Consider the following 19,874-nt stretch of genomic DNA (forward strand, 5'->3'; position numbering starts at 1 on the left):
TTTTCTCATTGCACAGTCTCACTGTAGAAAATTTGGAAAAATATAATAATACTAAAATTCACCTGTAAATCTACCATTTAGCTAACTTTCAATACTTTTTTTTTTTTTCTGAAGGAGAAAATATTTTCTTGTATGCAGGGATAAAAACACAATTCTAATTATTTACTTATGTTCAAATAGAAAAGAAATATAAATAACAATTAGTTATTATTCAAATAGCTCTAGAGCTCCCAAAGTAATGTAAAAAACCCAACAACCTCCCCCCGCCCCCCAAAAAAACCACAAAAAACAAACCATGAAGCCCCCTCAGCTATGAGGCTTCTGGGATCCTTTCTTGAGACAGTCAAAGGGCTGTTGGTGGTGGGCGACGCGGGAGGAGAGCCCGAGTCTGTCTGTGCAGCCTGAAGCGTCTATTTAATAAACATGTCAAACAGACAGAGCGACAGGAGGGCAAAGGGGAGAGGCGAGGCCCACAGAATGCACTCGCAGCCCACACTGGAATGAAGCACCACTGCCAGCCTGTGGGAAAAGGCAGTGTTTTAAACTCATCTCTTGATTTGAGGTCTTGGCTGGCTTGAACCAGGTCAGATACGTTGCAGCTTGGAAGTTTCAATGAATTCACTCTGCCTAACAGCCGGGGAAACACAGTCTTTTTAATAAATATTGTTGAAACAAAATTACTACTAAATTTTAAGAGTGCCTTCTGTCTCCGTTTCATTGCACTGAGACAAAATGTTTTTCAAGCCCCAAAGAGACTTCAGGAGGGCCCTGCTCCTTTAAATCAAGTAGTGACACCTTCTCAGCTCAGCCCTTATTTAATTAGTTGTGTCCAGCTTGCTGTGACCCAGTGCCCTCTGTTTAACCTTCACTGATAAGAGCAGGTCAAGGGGCATGTAAGTTTGAATATAGAAATTAAACCAATTTTTCAAGGAAACTATATTTCCTTTTTGGCCAGAATTAATTGCCAAGTCAGTACATTGATTTGTTTCTTGAGACCACCTTCAATTGTAAAAACTGTCAAAGTATATGCACTATACAATATCCGGGATCTCAAGGCCATCTGTGCCAATATGAATTCAGAGTGAAATCAGACTCTTTGCTGAAGGGAGAAAAATATTTTGACAGCCTTATTAGTATATAATGAAATGGAACCAGTTAAGAAAATATTCTAATGGATAACCTTTTGTTACTACTATGCGATGAGTTCTCACACAAAACAATCACGTAGGTTTATGGCTTCAAAGAAGGGTGCAGAAGCACTGGGAATGCTGCATTCGAAACCTAACCTTTTGATTCAACATCTGCAAGATGGTTTGGGTAAATTCTTCACCTTCAGAATATGAGTCAGTCCACATTTCCTGAGGGCCTACTATGTGCTAGCTAGCACAGTGCCTTTATGTAATCTCATTTAAACCTCAGACTTGTGAGGTAAGTGTTTTTAATCTCTATTTTACAAATGAGAAACTCAGTCTTAAGGATTCAAATGACTTGTCTAAGGTCATACAACTTGGTAGTATGATGGCTCAAAGTCAGGTCAGTCTGACTCTAGACCCAGAGGTCTTGATGAGGATGCTTCTCCATAACAGCTCTACAGAGATGCATTCTTTTTTTAAAAATTTTATTTATTTATTTATTTATTTATGGCTGTGTTGGGTCTTCGTTTCTGCGCGAGGGCTTTCTCTAGTTGCAGCAAGTGGGGGCCACTCTTCATTGCGGTGCGCGGGCCTCTCACTATCGTGGCCTCTCCTGTTGCGGAGCACAGGCTCCAGACGTGCAGGCTCAGCAATTGTGGCTCACGGGCCTAGTCGCTCTGTGGCATGTGGGATCTTCCCAGACCAGGGCTCAAACCCGTGTCCCCTGAATTGGCAGGCAGATTCTCAACCACTGCGCCACCAGGGAAGCCCCGAGATGCATTCTTGTGATGCACTGGGACTCAAACCATCAACATGTCTTACACTGTCTTGTCTAACTCTTCAGAGGGTCAGACCATTTATCTCATTTCAATTTTCTTCTTCAGTTCCTTCAATCCTCTCAGGCAATTCATAAATTGTTTCCCAGATTTTTTCTGAGCTCAGACCCATACTGTACCTAAAATCTCTTTTCCTGTGCTTTATAAACATAGTTCCTGAAATCTCACTTTTGACAAGTAGTTTTAATAAACTAGAATATGAGTTTCTCTGACCATACCTATCATAAAAATAATACTTTTCTCCTAAACTCACCCATTGCTTTACAATGCAAATATTGTGTATTTGTATGCTATTTACTTGAGCATTGCATGCTTGATCAGATGTCTATCTACATCAATGATGTCTATGTGGTCAGATGCTTTGCTTTAGCTTGCTCAACAGAGTGCAGTGGTTAGTTAAAAAAAATGACTATAAATCTTTGACAGTCCTCCCACTGAGAGATGGGGCCTATGTCTTCTCCTCTTGAATCTGGAAGGCTTATGACTGATTTAACCAATAGAGGATGGCTGACATGTAACGATATGACTTCTGAGGCCAGGTCATTAAAAAGCCATGCAGCTTCCGTTGGTTCTCTTGGAGCAGTTGTTTTCCAGAAGCTTCCTCTCAGGAAACTCCTACTGAGAACCCAGACACCACGATGTTTTGAGAAGCCCAAGTCACATAGAGAAGCCATATGTAGAGTCTCTGGCCAATAGTCCTTGATGAACCTAGTCTTTGAGTAATCAATCCCAGGCATAAAACATGAAAGTGAAGGAGCCTCCAGATAATTTGAGCTCCCAGATATTTGAGTCAATTTGCCCCTCTTCTCCATACCCCGCAACCCCAGTCATTCGAGCCCCTCAGCTGAAGCCCTACATCGTGGAGTAGTGACAAGCTACCTCCACTGTGAAAAGCCCTGCCTGAATTCTAGATCCACAGAATCTGTGATCATAACGGTTGTTGTTTACCCCACTAAGTTTGTTTGTTTTTCAAATGTATAAAAGTAACTGGAACAGTAAGGTAATCATTGGTAGGTGTATTAAAGGACCTGATGCTAGAAATTCTAGGTATCTGGGTCCCTGCACACACTGATGAAGCATAAGAGAAAAACATGTGCTCGACTTTGGGCACCAAAAGGATGGCAGCCAGGAGGAAGGTCCCTGAAGGCTTTCCTGACCCATGCACTGGTTAAGGGGAAAAAGATACCTGGGAACAATGTCTGGGGAGAGGATGAGAAGCAGTGATGGCAAAATTGACTAAAATAAGACAGGAGAGTCAGAACAGAGAACAGGAAAAGAAGAAAAAGCAGGAAAGAATTAAGAGAAATACAGAGTAACAGGAAGGACAGAGAAGAAAGAAGCAAAAGAAGTGTTAGGAACCAGCCGCAAAAGGACATTCCCCTGGGGAGGTGGGCCTCTCACTCTAAGAATGGCTCGAACTCTCGAGTCACCTTGGCGTTTCTCCTGGGGTTGTGGCAAAAGAGGCTCAGGTAGGGAATATATTCTGGGCTCGATACAGCAAGGAGCTGCAGAGGAGAAATCGTGGTTTCATCATAGTTGGGCATGAAGGGCTCCAGAAATAGATTTTTGAATTTTCTAACATTATTGGCCATTGTGCCTAAAGGTCATGAGGGAGCAGGGCTGGTTGGAGTTCAGTGGTTCTTTTGAGTAAGGCTGCACAGGCTGTGAGTTCATGGAGGGCTGGGGGTAGGGCAGGGACCTGGGGCTCCCTGACACTCAGAGTGACTGATGGAATGAATGGCTGACTTAATGTAAATGCTTGTGTATGATGTGGCGACCCCTGAAGCAGTATAAATCCTGGTCAGAAGACCCATAAACCAGAAGCTCGGGAACATTTTTAGGTATTTGCTTTTCATAATCCCTGGTAACAGAAGAAATCACTCTAGTTGGACCTAGCTGATGGGTAGCCTGCTGGTCTCCATATTCTGAGGGCATAAAATTAGCATATCTTGATTTCTAAGCTGTTTCCAGACAGAACACAATGGGGTTGGGTCTTCATAAAACACAAATGTTACGTTCAACCCAGAGGCAAGAACCATTGGCATTCTCTGGAGCAGGTAACCTCTTGTTCTAGGTGTGGCTGTAAACTCTCAGAACTTTACAGACTGTGTAGCTACCGCCTAAGGCTAGTTCAAGTGCTCTGAAAACTGAAAAGCATTAACCCTAAGGAAGAAATTTCTGTTCTTATGATGGATAAACTGACTCTACAGAGTTGAAAGATATTTAATCCAATGATACGACTTACTAATTTCCAGTTGTGAAGAGAATGACAGGAAGACAAGAACTGCACATTTGTCACCAGCTACAAAACAGAGGTGTTTCTTCCATCTTGCGATGGCCAAAGACCACAATTTTCATACATTTGTATCTCTATAACCTTTTTCCCTTTGAGCAAAGCAATTCACCTAAATTATGGGTTCATTATCTGCCAAGTTTGTTCCTTTTTTAATGAAATCACTTGACAGTTAATAAACTGAAAGAGAAAGTCTACTCCTTGGGGCTTGCTCTGTTCCAAAGGTTCAGTGTTTTTGAAAATTAAATTTCCTATATGAAAAACAATCTGTTTCTAAGCTGACAGTCTGGTGTTATAACATAAAGCAATTTTTCTTTAGCTATAAAAACTTAATATTTATAGGGGTTTGCACATTTAACTACACATGCACTTTACGTTGGATACAAGTCAGTTAAATCATTCATAGACAGTCATATCAATCAAAACAATTTACCTAATTTTGGTTGTGTTTATATAAGAAACCATTACTTTCCTTAATATTTAAATGTTTATGGTATGGTAATGTCTTTTCTAAAGAAATCAAGACAGAAGATTTATAAGTAGCAGAATGGCATAGGCTTGGGGCCATGGGTACCAGTCCTGGCTCAGCCATGTGTAACCCTGGGAAATTACTTAACTGCCAGCTTTTCCACCTGTAAAATGGGTATAATAATATTTTGTAGGGTAGTCATGAGACTAAATAAGAAAGCATATGCAAAGCACCTAATCCAGTTCCTAGAATACAGTAGCTTAATAAATAGTATGTATTATTATTCCCTGTATTGTAGCTTATTCCTTATGCCCCAATCCAGGAGAAGAACCTCTCATCATATCTATACAAAATTATTAACTCTTGGCTGGTTAACCAATTCCTGGTACCTGAAAAGCAGGCAGATCAAGAGCTGCAAAGCTGTTGAAGAAACGTAAACTCTGAATGGCCACTTGGACTGTGTTCTGAGCGTAACTCTCCTTGGGACTAGAAGTGCCGGGGTCCGAGATTGTGCCATGGAAGAGGACACAGTAGAGCATATGCAGAACTCCAGCCAGGTCTGTGGCCTGAAGAGCAGCTGTCAGTCCTGTGGGATCTTGGCGATTATTGTCAAATATGCTGTGTGACCTGATAAAGAAACATTCAACTTTTTAAGAGAAATCTACTTAAAGGATGTTAGCATTTTTATAGGTCAAATGGAACATGACAAGCAGACCGTTAAAAGCAAACCATGTGAGTGGTGTAGTAAGGTAACAAGAAACCTCAAGGAGTAAATGCAGCCCTTCCCCCACCAAGTGCACTGCGGCCTGCCCTTTTCTCCCCTCTTCTCCGGCTGGGAGGCCGGGCTGCTGCAGCAGCGGCAACTGAGTACTCTGCAGCCAGGCTGAGGCTGCTACCACCCTTTGCAGCCTAGATAGCTCCACTTTGTTTCGATTCCAGGCCTGGTGGAACTGGACAGAGTCCATGAGAGCTGTTGGGACTCAGAAATCAAAACACCATGGCTTCCTTTCTGGATACACAAGGGAATCTTCTCAGGGGAGGCGGTTACCGGGAAAGCACGAGGCCTCAAAAACCCAGGAGTGTGTTGGTACACCGTGACAGGGAGACACTTCAACCGCTTTTGAAGGCACAGTTCCATCATCAAGGAGTATTGGCAGGACAGGTTGTAGGGGCCAGACTCCCAAGAACAAGCTAGTGCTGGATTAGCTTTGTACAAATCACCTTGAAGTTAGCTTAGCAATTGTGGCAGGCAGTATGGATGAGCAAGAAGCAATGGCAGTGGCAAATGAATTCCTCAAATCAATAGGAAAGGAAGGGTTTGCTAAATCCACCTCACTCTGGAACTCAGGTATACGTGAAGCATCTAGCGATCAAGAGCCTACAATTTTAGTAAATGTGGCTGCTAAGCATTCATTCACCCTTTTTGCCCCTAGAAACCATACCCAGGTTTCTCTCCCCTTCCCACAGCCAACATGTTTCAGGTGGGGCCCCATTCCTATTCACTCTGGCTCAAGGGTATGTAGGCCTAAGGTAAGGGGAACATGGAGGGAGATTCTTGTGCTGACATGCCTGGAAAGAAGCCCTCACTTTTTCTCCACAGGTTTGAATCTGAAATGTAAGGTCTGTAGCTGCTGCAGCTATTTGTTCTAACCACTGCACAAATCCTCAGGTCTCTGGGCTGTTCCAAGTGGGTCAGTCACCTTCCTTCATGGGACACAGCTTTTTCTCAGGAAGGGAAGTTACAAGTCCCTGCTCGGTGTCTCCCTTTAACCTGGTATGATCTGCACAAAACTGAGCAGAAGTGTCTTTATGTTTCTGCCACAGGATGATGCCCTTCCCTATTTTTAACACTAATATAGGTCCCTCCCATTCCTTTTTCTGTTGTTGTTATTGTTCCTTTCAGTTGGAATCTAGAATGGGAGAGAGGCATTAAAGATCTATGCTTATCTCATAAACTTGCCCAGAAGCACTGAAGAGATGCCACTAAGTAAATATGAATTCGCAAGTGCTGGCTGGCAAGTTTCTAGTATCTTGTCTCGTTTTCTAATCTATAACTTTTTTAAGGGATTATATTATTCATTCTAATTAGTTAGTTTCATCAAAGTATAGTTTTATTCATAACCACGGTAAGCATTTATTTCCTGAATGTGCACTATTTCTGATAGTCTAAGAACGTGGGATGACACTTGTTCTCTTCTCAAGAAAGCAGGTCTTATGAAATACTATCATCTCATTTGCATGGCAGGACCTGCTAAGTACATTCACATCTACCCCGCCTCATTTGTAGTTCTTCATAGTTGGTAGAGAAGGTATTGTTCTCCTCACTTCACACATGACGCAACCGAAACCCTCAGAGATTCAGTGAGATGTTTTAGGTCATAAACATTTGTCAGTGGCAAAGGCAGGGGTACTACCAAGAACTTTTGACTCTTTAAAGGCAGGGTTTTGTCCAAAGACCAAAACATCCAGGCCAAACAGGAGGTGACCTCTTCTTTTGTCTCCATGCCTTTTCTTAAATCAAATCTCGGGGTTAACTGAACACTGTTAAACAAAGTACACAGAGGTTGTAATGAAATCCTGATCATCACGAAGAGACACTTTCTGTCTTATGGGACTCAGTAAAAACAAAAGTTAAGAAATTATATTTATTTGCTTATAGGCACATCTGAACCTTTACACAAACTGTTAGCTAATGTCAGTTCAGTTCGCCCTTCCTTCCTTCCTTCCATTATAGCCATGAGAGTTAGGGGTCAGACCCTGACTAAAGACGTGAGTAGAGATTAATGTGTCTGAGTTTATTATGTAGATTCCAAAAAGGGGTCTGTGTTTGTTTAACAATGACTGCCTTTTAGAACCAATGACAAGTCAGAAGACATTTCTCCCTAAAGCTAATTTCTAATAGGCTTTCAGAACCTTGGGGATGAGTGACATCACTGCTGGTGACAACATTTTTTCTTCTTTGTGATTCAGAATGGTGACCTCCCCTTTACTGCCTGTGTTGCTTTTAAACTGATTATTAGCATATTCAAATGCAGATATTCAGGAATATAGCTTTATTATTTAGAACACTTTGTAACAGTTAATCTTTGCAAGCATTTATGAAATGACATGAATTCACTGCTATTACTTCTTTAAAAGAATAAATAAAAAAAAACCCAGCAAGTGAAGATCATCAGAATAGTTTCTCTTCTCTCCACCCCACCCTACTTAGGAAAATACTAAACTATAAAATAACATAACTCAGGATCTTTTGCAATATTCTTCTGATGAAATAAAAATGTTGATTCAGAAAAATCAGTTAAATTAGCATTCAAGAACTCAGATGTGGAAATGGTTCAAAATGTATATTAATATTGCTTTGTGGAAAAGACAATTAATTTTAAAGTGAGCCTACAGAATATACAGGGCAGAGGGGAGGGGAGAGAGCTTGTCTGCTGCATTTGGCTTCCACATGACTAATGTAGACCTGAAGGGACTTTAGAAAATGTTTACTTTTGATTTAGTCTGAAATACGGATAATTTGTCCTTGAACAGGCCACTGGCTCCTGTTGGTCTTAAATGTCAGCTATAATCACTTTAAGCCTAAATGTTTATAATAAAAAAGTAAAAGGCCTTATTCATATCAGGCACAGGTTATAAAGTTTTCTTTTTCTTTTTTTAAATAAATTTATTTATTTATTTATTTTTGGCTGCGTTGGGTCTTTGTTGCTGTGCGTGTGGGCTTTCTCTAGTTGTGGCGAGCGGGGGCTACCCTTTGTTGCGGCGCATGGGCTTCTCATTGTGGTGGCTTCTTGTTGCAGAGCATGGGCTCTAGGCGCGCGGGCTTCAGTAGTTGTGGCACGCGGGCTCAGTAGCTGTGGTTCATGGGCTCTAGAGCGCAGGCTCAGTAGTTGTGGCGCACAGGCTTAGTTGCTCCGCGGCATGTGGGATCTCCCCAGACCAGGGCTCAAACCCGTGTCCCCTGCATTGGCAGGTGGATTCTTAACCACCGCACCACCAGGGAAGCCCATAAAGTTTTCTTTTAAAAACACATTGAAGATATGAAAAATCAGATCTGAAATTTTGTATATTACACTCTAAGATCTCAATTTTACTGGATTTTAAAGTGTTTTTGTTTGGTCTCTAGGATTAGAGATCTTAGTGGTATATTCATTTCTGTTCATTAATCGCAAGATTCAATCAGGCAAAACTATAACTGGGCCATCAATACACCTGCACAGCTCTTGAAAACCCTACTTTGCTTAAAGGAGAGTATAGCTGGGCAAAAAAAAAAAACAAAAAACGCAGTAATTTGTGTGGGCATGAATCAACTGCCATCTGTTACATCTTTGGTATTTTAAACCACTTACGTAACAGGCCTTATTTGGCCCAAAAAAGCAGCTGTGACAGTCGCAGACACTATAACCCCCTTTCCCCATTTGTTCCTGGCTTGTTTGCTCTTGTATCCCTGGTCGCAGATTTCTGATTTGGTAACATCCACCCTGATCCCCTTCAGTGCCGGTATCTTCTAGATTGCTCTCCTAGTTTCTTGGATTTTGGCTTTGTTCCCTCCTTTAGATCTGGAATCCCGGAGGCATCTTATCAGAACCTCCCATTTTAGCCTCTGAATCCAGAACACTCCACCCAAAGGTCTGCATAGTGCTGGGAGTGGACGGAGTTAAGTCACTGTCTCTCCCAATGATGAATGTGAACTTCACTGTTCAAGGAGAAGTGAATTATTTCTTAAAGAGTTATTCCAGCTGTGGGCTCTTATGTACTGGGACATTCTTAGAAAGCTGACCTGCATCTAGTAGTATCATCATTTATCAGGCTTTGTGGTGAGCAAAAGGGACATGATTATCTGTCATATATTCTCTATTTAAAAAGCCAAAGTACCTGTGCTCCAGCAACAGTGACCTGTGATGTATTACAAAATCAAGGAAGACCAGACCCCTGTCCTATAGAAGGTTACAGTCTAATAGTGGCAGGCGTGTGCATCAGTTTCCTATTGCTGCTGGAATAAATGATCACAAGCTAGTTGTTCAAAACAACACAAATTTATTCTCTTAAAGTTCTGGGGGTCAGAAATCCAAAATGTCTCACTAAGCTAAAATCAAGGTGTTACCAGAGCTGTGTTCCTTCTGGAGGCTGAAGGGGAGAATTTATTTCCTTGCCTTTTACAACTTCTAGAGTATGGTTGCTCCTTGGCTCCTGGCCCCTTCTTCCATCTTCAAAGCCAGCAGCATAGCACCTTCAAATCCCTCTCTAACACTGACTTTCCTGCTTCCCTTTGAGATTACATTGGGCCCACCTGGATAATCCAGGCTACTCTCTCCATCTCAAGATCCTTAACCATTTCTGCAAAATTCCTTTTGCCATGTTAGGTAACACATTTATAGGTTCTGAGGATTAGGATACAGATATCTTTGGCAGGGCATTATCTCCCCCCACCCCTAATTTTTTTTATTGTGGTAAAATACACATAAAATTTACCATCTTACCCATTTTTAAGTTTATAATTCAATGGTATTAAATTCGTTCATAATGTTGTACAACCATCACTACCAACCATCTCCATAACTCTTTCATCATGTAAAACTGAAACTCTATACTCATTAAACAATAACTTCCTATACCTTCCTCCCCCTGGCAACCACTATTCTACTTTCTGTCTCCATGATTCTGATTACTCTAAGTATGTCATATAAGTGGAATCATCATATAGTATTTGTCTTTTTGTGACTGGCTTATCTCACTTAGCATAATGTCCTCTAGTTTCACTCATGTTGTAGCATATGGCAGAACTTCCTTCCTTTTCAAGGCTGAATAATATTCCATTATATGTGTATACCACATTTTTTTTTTTAATTTTTTTTTTTTAATTTTATTTATTTATTTATTTATTTTTATTTTTTTGGCTGTGCTGGGTCTTCGTTTCTGTGCGTGGGCTTTCTCCAGTTGTGGCAAGTGGGGGCCACTCTTCATCGCGGTGCGCGGGCCTCATACTGTCGCGGCCTCTCTTGTTGTGGAGCACAGGCTCCAGACGCGCAGGCTCAGTAGTTGTGGCTCACGGGCCCAGCCGCTCCGCGGCATGTGGGATCTTCCCAGACCAGGGCCCGAACGCGTGTCCCCTGCATTGGCAGGCAGACTCTCAACCACTGCGCCGCCAGGGAAGCCCAGTATACCACATTTTGTTTATCCATCATCCACTGATGGACACTTGGGTTGCTTCTGTTTTAGCTACTGTGAATAATGCTGTCATGAACATGGGTGTATAAACATGTCTTCAAAACCCTGTTTTCAATTCTTTTGGATATATATCCAGAAGTAGAATTTCTCAATCATATGATAATTCTATTTTTAATTTTTCGAGGAATTGCCATAACATTTTCCACAGCAGCTATACCATTTTACATTCCCACTAACAATGCACAAGGGTTCTAATTTCTCCATATCCTCACCAAACCTTGGTATTTTCTTTTTTTTTTTTTTAATAGTAGCCATCCTAATGGGTGTGAGGTGCTATCTCATTGTAGTTTTGATTTGCATTTCCCTATCAATGACATTGAGCATCTTTTCATGTGCTTATTGACCAATTTGTATTTCTTCTTTGGAATTCAAGTCCTTTGCCCATTTTTAAATTGGGTTATTTTGTTGTTGAGTTTTAGGAGTTTTCCATAGTTCCTGGATATTAACCCCTTATCAGATATATGACTTGCAAATATTATCTCCCATTCTCTGGGTTGTTTCTTTACTCTGTTGATATTATATTTTGATGCACAAATCAAAAAAATTTTCATGCAGTCCCATTTGTCTACTTTTTCTTTTATTGCCTGTGCCTCTGGTGTCACATCCAAATAAATCATTGCTAAATCCAATGTCAGGAAGCTTTTGCCCTGTTTTCTTCTAGGAGTTTAATTGTTTTAGGTCTTACATTTACGTCTCTGATCCATCTTAAGTTATAGTGTTAGATAAGTGTCCAGCTTCATTCTTTTGCTTATTGATATCCAGTTTCTCCAGCACCATTTGTTGAAGAGACTGTCCTTTCCCATTCAATGGTCTTGCCACCCCCGTCAAAAATCATTTGACTATAAATACAAGAGTTTAAGTCTGTGCTCTCTATTCTATTCCACTGTTATATATGTCTGTCTTTATGCCAATACCACACTGTTTTGATTACTGTAGCTTTGTAGTAAATTTTGAAATCAGAAGTGTGAGTCCTCCCCCTTTGTTCTTCTCTTTCAAGATTGTTTTGGTTATTTGGGGTCCCTTGAGATTCCATATGAATTTTAAGATGGGATCTACTATTTCTGCAAAAAAAAAAAAAGCCTTTGGGATTTAGATAGGGAGTGCAAGGAATGTATAGATTTATAGATTGCTTTGCATAGTAATGACATCTTAACAATATTGTTTTATAATCCATGGACATGGGATGTGTTTCTAATTTATGCCTTCTTTGATTTCTTTTGGCAATGTTTTATACTTTTCATTGTACAAGTCTTTCATCTTCTTGTTTAATTCCTAAGTATTTTATTCTTTTTGATGCTATTATAAATGGAATTTTCATAATTTCCTTTCCAGATTGTTCACAGTATATAGTGTATATAAATGCAACTAATTTTTGTGAGTTGACTTTGTATTCTGTTACTTTATTGAATTCATTTATTAATTTTAACAGCTTTTTTGTGTGGAATCATTTGTGGTTTCTACATATAATATCATTTGCAAACAGAGAAAATTTTACTCCTTCCCTTCCAATTTAGATGCCTTTTTTACTTTTCTTTTCCTCACCTAATTGCTTTGGCTACAACTTCCAGTACTATGTTGAGTAGAAGTGGCAGAAGTGGGCATCCTTGCCTTGTCCTGATGTTAGAGGAAAAGCTTTCCTTCTTTCATCCTTGAGTATGATGTTCCTTGTGGGCTTTTCACATATGGCTTTTATTATGTGAAGGTAGTTTCTTTCTATTCCTAATTTGTTGAGTGTTTTTATCATGAAAGGGTGTTGAAATTTATCAGATGCTTTTCTGTATAAATTGAGATGATCATGTTTTTTTCCCCCTTCATTCTGTTAATGTGGTCTATTAAATTGATTGATGTTCATATGCAGAACCATTCTTGCACTCCAGGAACAAATCCCACTTGGTCATGGTGTATAATCCTTTAAACATGCTGCTGAGCTTGGTTTGGTAGTGTTTTGTTGAGGATCTTTAAATCAATGTTCGTAAGGAATATCAGTCTGGAGTTTTCTCTCTTGTGGTGTCTTTGTCTGGCTTTGGAATCAGGATAATGCTGGCTTCATGTTAGAAAGTATTCTCTCCTCTTCAATTTTTTGGAAAAGTTTGAGAAAGACTAGTGTTAGTTCTTTAAATGTTGGGTACAATTCACCACTGAAGCCATCAGGTCCAGGGCTTTCCTTTGGAGACTTCTGATTACTGCTTCAGTCCCCTTATTAGTTACAGGTCTCTTCAGATTTTCTATTTCTTTGTGATTTAGTCTTGGTAGGTATTGTGTTTCTAGGAATTTGTCCATTTCATCTAAATTATTCAATTTGTTGGCATACGTTGTTAATAGTACTCTCGTATAGTCCTTTTTATTTCTGTAGAATTGGTAGCAATGTTCCATTTTCATTTCTCCCGCCACCCAACTTTACTGAAGTATAACTGACAAAAAAAATTGTAACATTCAATGTGTGTAAAACATAATGATTTGATATACATTGTAAAATTATTCCTATCATCAAGTTAAAACATCCATTACCTCATATAGTTAACTCTTTTTTTTTGGTAGAATGCTTAAAATCTACTCTCTTATAATTTCAATATACAATACTGTACTACAACTATAAAAAAACAAAACACTTCAAGAATCTGAGTGTCATCTCTGTGCAGGGACCACGCTAATCTTTGTATCATTCTAATTTTAGTATATGCGCTGTCAAAGTGAGCACCCCATTTTCATTTCTGATTTTAGTAATTTCAGAGTTCTCACTCTTGTTTTCTAGCTGAAGGTTTGTCAATTCTATTGATCTTTTCAAAGAACCAACTTTTGGTTTCACTGATTATCTCTATTGTTATTTTATTCTCAACTTAATTGATCTCCACCATAATCTTAATTATTTCCTTCCTTTTGCTAGCCTTGGGTTTAGTCTGTTCTTTTTTTCTAGTTCCTTAAGTTGTATAGTTGTATTTTTTAAAAATTAATTAATTAATTAATTAATTTTTGGCTGCGTCGGGTCTTCATTGCTGCGCACAGGCTTTCTCTAGTTGTGGCAAGCGGGGGCTACTCTTCGTCGCAGTGCACGGGCTTCTCGTTGCGGTGGCTTCTCTTGTTGTGGAGCATGAGCTCTAGGCGTGTGGGGTTCAGTAGTTGTGGCTTGTGGGCTCTAGAGCACAGACTCAGTAGTTGTGGCACACGGGCTTAGCTACTCCGCAGCATGTGGGATCTTCCCGGACCAGGGCTCCAACCCATGACCCCTGCATTGGCAGGCGGATTCTTAACCACTGCGCCACCAGGGAAGTCCCTAGTTAATTTTTTGATTTGAGATATTTCTAGTTTCTTTAGTATAAACGCTTATAGCTATACACTTTCCCCTTAACAGTGCTTTTACTGTCCCATGAGTTTTTTATTTATTTTATTTTTTATTGAGGTATAGCTGACTTACAATTATATTAGTTTCAAGTGTACAATGTAGTGATTGAAAATTTTATAGATTATACTCCATTTAAAGTTATTATAAAATATTGGCTATATTCCCTGTGCTGTACAATATATCCTTGTATTTTATTTTATAGATAGTAGTTTGTACCTCTTAATCCCCTACCTCTACGTTGCCCTTCCCCACTTCCCTCTCTACACTGGTAATCACTAGTTTGTTCTCTATATCTGTGAGTCTGTTTCTGTTTTGTTATATTCATTAGTTTGTTTTATTTTTTAGATTCCACATACAAGTGATAACACACAGTATTTGTCTTTCTCTGTGTCATTTATTTCACTAAACATAATATCTCCAGGTCCAGTCATGTTGCTGCAAATGGCAAAATTTTATTCTTTTTATGGCCAAGTAGTATTCCATTGTGTGTATGTGTGTATGCATCTCCTTCTTCCATTCATCTGTTGATGGACACTTAGGTTACTTCCATATCTTGGCTACTGTAAATAATGTGGCTATGAACACTGGGGTGCATGTATCTTTTCAAATTAGTGTTTTCATTTTCTTTGGATATACACCCAGGAGTAGAAGTACTGCATCATATGGTAGTTCTACTGTTAGTTTTTTGAGGAACCTCCATACTGTTCTGCATAGTGGCTACACCTATTTATATTATACCAACAGTGTACAAGGGTTTCCTTTTCTCCATATCCTTGCCAACATTTGTTATTTGTGGTCTTTTTGATGATAGTCATTCTGACAGGTGTGAGGTGTTACCTCATTGTGGTTTTAAAAATTTTATTTAAGTATAGTTGATTTACAATGTTGTGTTTAATTTCTGCTGTACAACAAAGTGATTCAGCTATATATACCTATATATATGTATATATATATATTCTTTTCCATTATGGTTTATCACAGGATATTGAATATAGTTCCCTGTGCTATACAGTAGGACCTTGTTGTTTATCCATCCTATATATAGTAGTTTGTATCTGCTAATCCCAAACTCTCAGCTAACTTCCCTTCCCCATCCTGCTTCCCCCTGGCAACAACAAATCTGTTCTCTTTATCTGTAAGTCTGTTTTTGTTTTGTAGATATGTTCATTTGTGTCGTATTTTAGATTCCACATATAAGTCGTATCATATGGTATTTGTTTTTCTCTTTCTGACTTACTTCACTTAGCATGATAATCTCTAGGTCCATCCAGGTTGCTGCAAATGGCATTATTTCATTCTTTTTTTATGGCTGAGTAATATTCCCTTGGATATATATATACCACATCTTCTTTATCCATTCATCTGTCGATGGACGTTTAGGTTGTTTCCATGTCTTGGCTATTGTAAACAGTGCTGCTATGAACACAGGGGTGCATGTATCTTTTCGAATTATATTTTCGTCTGGGTATATGCCCTGGAGTGGGATTGCTGGATCATACAGCAACTCTATTTTTAGTTTTTTGAGGAACCTCCATACTGTTTTCCACAGTGATTGTACCAATTTACATTCCCACCAATAGTGTAAGAGGGTTCCCTTTTCTCCACACCCTCTCTAGCACTTATCATTTGTAGGCTCTTTAATGATGGCCATTCTGACTGGTGTGAGGTTGTACCCCATTGTAGTTTTGATTTGCATTTCTCTAATAATTAGCGATGATGAGCATCTTTTCATGTGCCTACTGGCCATCTGTATGTCTTCTTTAGAGAAATGTCTTTTTGGGTCTTCTGCCCATTTTTTAATAGGGTTGTTTGTTTCTTTTTTTTTGATATTGAGTTGTATGAGCTGTTTATATATTTTGGATATTAACCCCTTGTCAGTTGCATCATTTGTAAATATTTTCTCCCATTCAGTAGGTTGTCTTTTCATTTTGTCAATGGTTTCCTTTGCTGTGCAAAAGTTTTTAAGTTTAATTAGGTCCTATTTGTTTACTTTTGTTTTTGTTTCCTTTGCCTTAGGAGTCAGATCCCTCAAAATACTGGATTTATGTCAAAGAGTATTCTATTTGTTTTCTTCTAGGAGTCTGGTAGTTTCCAGTTTTACATTTGGGTCTTTAATCTACTTTGAGTTTATTTTTGCATATCATGTGAGAAAATGCTCTAATTTCATTCTTTTACATGTAACTGTCCAGTTTCCCCAGCACCATTTATTGAAGAGACTGTTTTTTCTCCCTTGTATATTCTTGCCTCCTTTGTCACAGAAACCATAAGTGTGTGGGTTGATTTCTGGGCTCCCTATTCTGTTCCTTGAGGTATGTGTCTGTTTTTGTGCCAGTACCATAGTGTTTTGATTACTGCAACTTGGTAGCATGGTCTGAAGTCAGGGAGCATAATACCTCCAGCTCTGTTCTTCTTTCTCACGATTGTTTTGGCTATTTGGGGTCTTTTGTGTTTCCATACAAATTTTAAAATTATTTATTCTATCTCTGTCAAAAATGCCATTGGCATTTTGATAGGGATTACATTGAATCTGTAGATTGCCTTGGGTAGTATGGTCATTTTAACAATATTAAGCCTTCAAATCCATGAACATGGTATGTATCTTTTCATCTGTTTATGTCATCTTCAATTTCTTTCATCAGTTTCTTAGAGTTTTCTGAGTATAGGTCTTTTACCTTCTTAGTTAGATTTATTCTTAGGTATTTTATTTTATTTTATTTATTGATGTGATTGTAAATTGGATTGTTCCTTAATTTCTCTGACAGTTTGTTGTTTGTGTATAGAAATGCAACAGATTTCTGTATATTAATATTGTGTCCTGAAACTTGACTGAATTCATTGATAAGCTGTAGTAGTTTTTTGGTGGTGTCTTTCAGATTTTCTATGTATAGTATCATATCGTCTGCAGACAGTGACAGTTTTACTTCTTCCTTACCAATTTGGATTCATTTCTTTTTCTTGTCTGATTGCTGTGCCTAGGACTTCCAATACTATGTTGAATAAAAGTGGTGAGACTGGGCATCCTTGTCTTGTTCCTGGTCTTAGAGGAAATGCTTTCAGCTTTTCACTGTTGATTATGTAATTAACTATGGGTTTGTCATATATGGTCATTTTTTATGTTGAGGTATGTTCCCTCTATACCCACTTTGTGGAGAGTTTTTATTATAAATCGATGTTGAATTTTGTCAAAAGTTTTTTCTGCATCTATTGAGATGATCATATGATTTTTATTCCTCAGTTTGTTAATGTGGTGTATCACACTGATTGATTTGTGGATACTGAACCATCTGTGCTTCCCTGGATAATTTCCACTTGAACATGGTTTATGATCTTTTTAATGTATTGTTGGATTTGGTTTGCTAATATTTTGAGGATTTTTGCATCTATGTTCATCAGTGTTACTGGCCTGTATTTCCTTTTTCTTGTGATATATTTGTCTGGTTTTGGTATCAGGGTGATGTGGGCCTTGTAGAATGAGTTCAGAAGCATTCCTTCCTCTGTAACTTTCTGGAAGTTTGAGAAGCATAGATGTTAACTCTTCTCTAAATGTTTGGTAGAATTCACCTGTGAAGCCGTCTGGTCCTGGACTTTTGTTTTTTGGGAGGTTTTAAAATTCCTGATTCAATTTCATTACTAGTAATTGATCTGTTCATATTTTCTAGTTCTTTCTGGTTCAGTCTTGGAAGACAGTACATATCTAGGAGTTTGTCCATTTCTTCTGTCCAGTTTATTGGCATATAGTTGTTTGTAGTAATCTCTTATGATTTTTTTTTAATTAATTAATTTATTTTGGCTACATTGGGTCTTCGTTGCTGCGTGCGGGGCTTTCTCTAGTTGCGGTGAGCGGGGGCTACTCTTCGTTGCGTTGCGCGGGCTTCTCATTGCAGTGGCTTCTCTTGTTGCATGCAGAGCACAGGCTCTAGGTGCGTGGGCTTCAGTAGTTGTGGCATGCGGGCTCAGTAGTTGTGGCTCGCAGGCTCTAGAGCGCAGTCTCAGTAGTTGTGGCGCACGGGCTTAGTTGCTCTGAGGCATGTGGGATCTTCCCAGACCAGGGCTCGAACCCGTGTCCCCTGCATTGGCAGGTGGATTCTTAACCACTGCACCACCAGGGAAGCCCTCTTATAATCTTTTATATTTCTGTGGTGCTGGCTGTAACTTCTCTGCTTTCATTTCTGATTTTATTGATTTGTGCTCTGTTTTTTTTTTTTTTTCCTTGATGTATCTGGCTAAAGGTTTATCAATTTTGTTTATCTTCAAAGCACCAGCTCTTGGTATCACTGATTTTTTCTATTTTTTTTTTACACCCTGTTTCATTTATTTCTGTTCTTATCTTTGTGATTTCTTTCTTTCTATGAATTTTGGGTTTTGTTTGTTCTTTTTGTAGTTCCTTTAGGTGTATGGATAGGTTGTTTGTTTGAGATTTTTCTTGTTTCCTGAGGTAAGCTTGTATCACTATAAACTTCCCTCTTAGAACTGCTTTTGCTGTGTCCCATAGATTTTGGATTGCTGTATTTTTGTTTTCATTTGTCTCCAGGTATTTTAAAATTTCTTCTTTGATTTCTTTACTGATCCATTGGTTGTTTAGTAGCACACTGTCTAGCCTCACCTGTGTAATTTTTGCAGTTTTTTTCTTGTAGTTGATTTCTAGTCTCATAGCGTTGTGGTTGGAAATGATGCTTGATATGATTTCAAATTTCTTAAATTTACTGAGGCTTGTTTTGTGGCCTAGGATGTGATCTAGCCTGGATAATGCTCCATGCGCACTTTAAAAGAATGTGTATTCTGCTGCTTTTGGATGGAATCTTCTTTATATATCTATTAAGTCCATTTGGTCTAATGTGTTATTTAAGGCCAGTGCTTCCTTATTGATTTTCTGTCTGGATGATTTGTCAATTGATATAAATGGGGTGTTAAAGTCCCCTACTATTATTGTGTTACTGACAATTTCTCCCTTTATGTCTGTTAATATTTGCTCTAAGTTTTTAGATGCATCTATCTTGTGTGCATATATATTTACAATTGTTATATCTTCTTCTTCGATTGATCCCTGATCATTATGTAATGCTTAAGAGTGTTTTGTTTAATTTCTGCAAATTTGTGAATTTTCTAGTTTTACTTCTATTATTGATTTCTTACTTCATCCCATTATGGTCAGAGAAGATATTTTGTATGATGTCTATCTTTTAAAATCGACTAAAACTTAATTAGTGGCCTAACATGGTATTCTATCCTGGAAAATGTCCCATATACACTCGAGAAGAATGTGTATTTTGCTTTGGGGTAGAATGTTCAGGAGGGGCATTATTCTCTCACATGGGCCTATTCATTCATGATTCATTAATTCAACAAATATTCACTGAGGACCTACTCTGTGCAAGCACTTTTCTAGGCACTGGGATTCAGCAGTAAAATCTATGTTCTCTTTCTCATAAAACTTACATTTTAGTATACGAGATACAATGAACAAATAAACAAGTATCACATGTAATATATAGTATGTCAGGTGTGCTAAGTACTGTAGAAGAGCAGGGGATATGGGTAGGGAATGAAGATGTAGGGGTGTGTGTGTTTGTGTGTG

The 19,874-nt window shown here is 38.8% G+C and overlaps 1 protein-coding gene and 1 non-coding gene across 4 annotated transcripts in view; both read right to left on the reverse strand.

The window, feature by feature from the left end:
* Positions 1 to 19,874, reverse strand: part of SCAPER (S-phase cyclin A associated protein in the ER) — a 485,805-nt gene that overhangs the window by 31,882 nt on the left and 434,049 nt on the right. For all 3 annotated transcript variants that reach the window (XM_059912693.1, XM_059912690.1, XM_059912691.1), the window contains one exon: positions 5,121 to 5,358. In XM_059912693.1, coding sequence (XP_059768676.1) covers positions 5,121 to 5,358 — 238 coding nt within the window. The remainder of the gene's footprint in view (positions 1 to 5,120; positions 5,359 to 19,874) is intronic.
* LOC132361302 (U6 spliceosomal RNA) lies at positions 13,554 to 13,657 on the reverse strand. The gene has a single exon (XR_009501606.1). It is a non-coding gene; the product is annotated as a U6 spliceosomal RNA (small nuclear RNA).

The sequence above is a fragment of the Balaenoptera ricei genome, chromosome 2 (genome assembly GCF_028023285.1).
Source record: "Balaenoptera ricei isolate mBalRic1 chromosome 2, mBalRic1.hap2, whole genome shotgun sequence".
Classification (NCBI taxonomy): domain Eukaryota; kingdom Metazoa; phylum Chordata; class Mammalia; order Artiodactyla; family Balaenopteridae; genus Balaenoptera; species Balaenoptera ricei.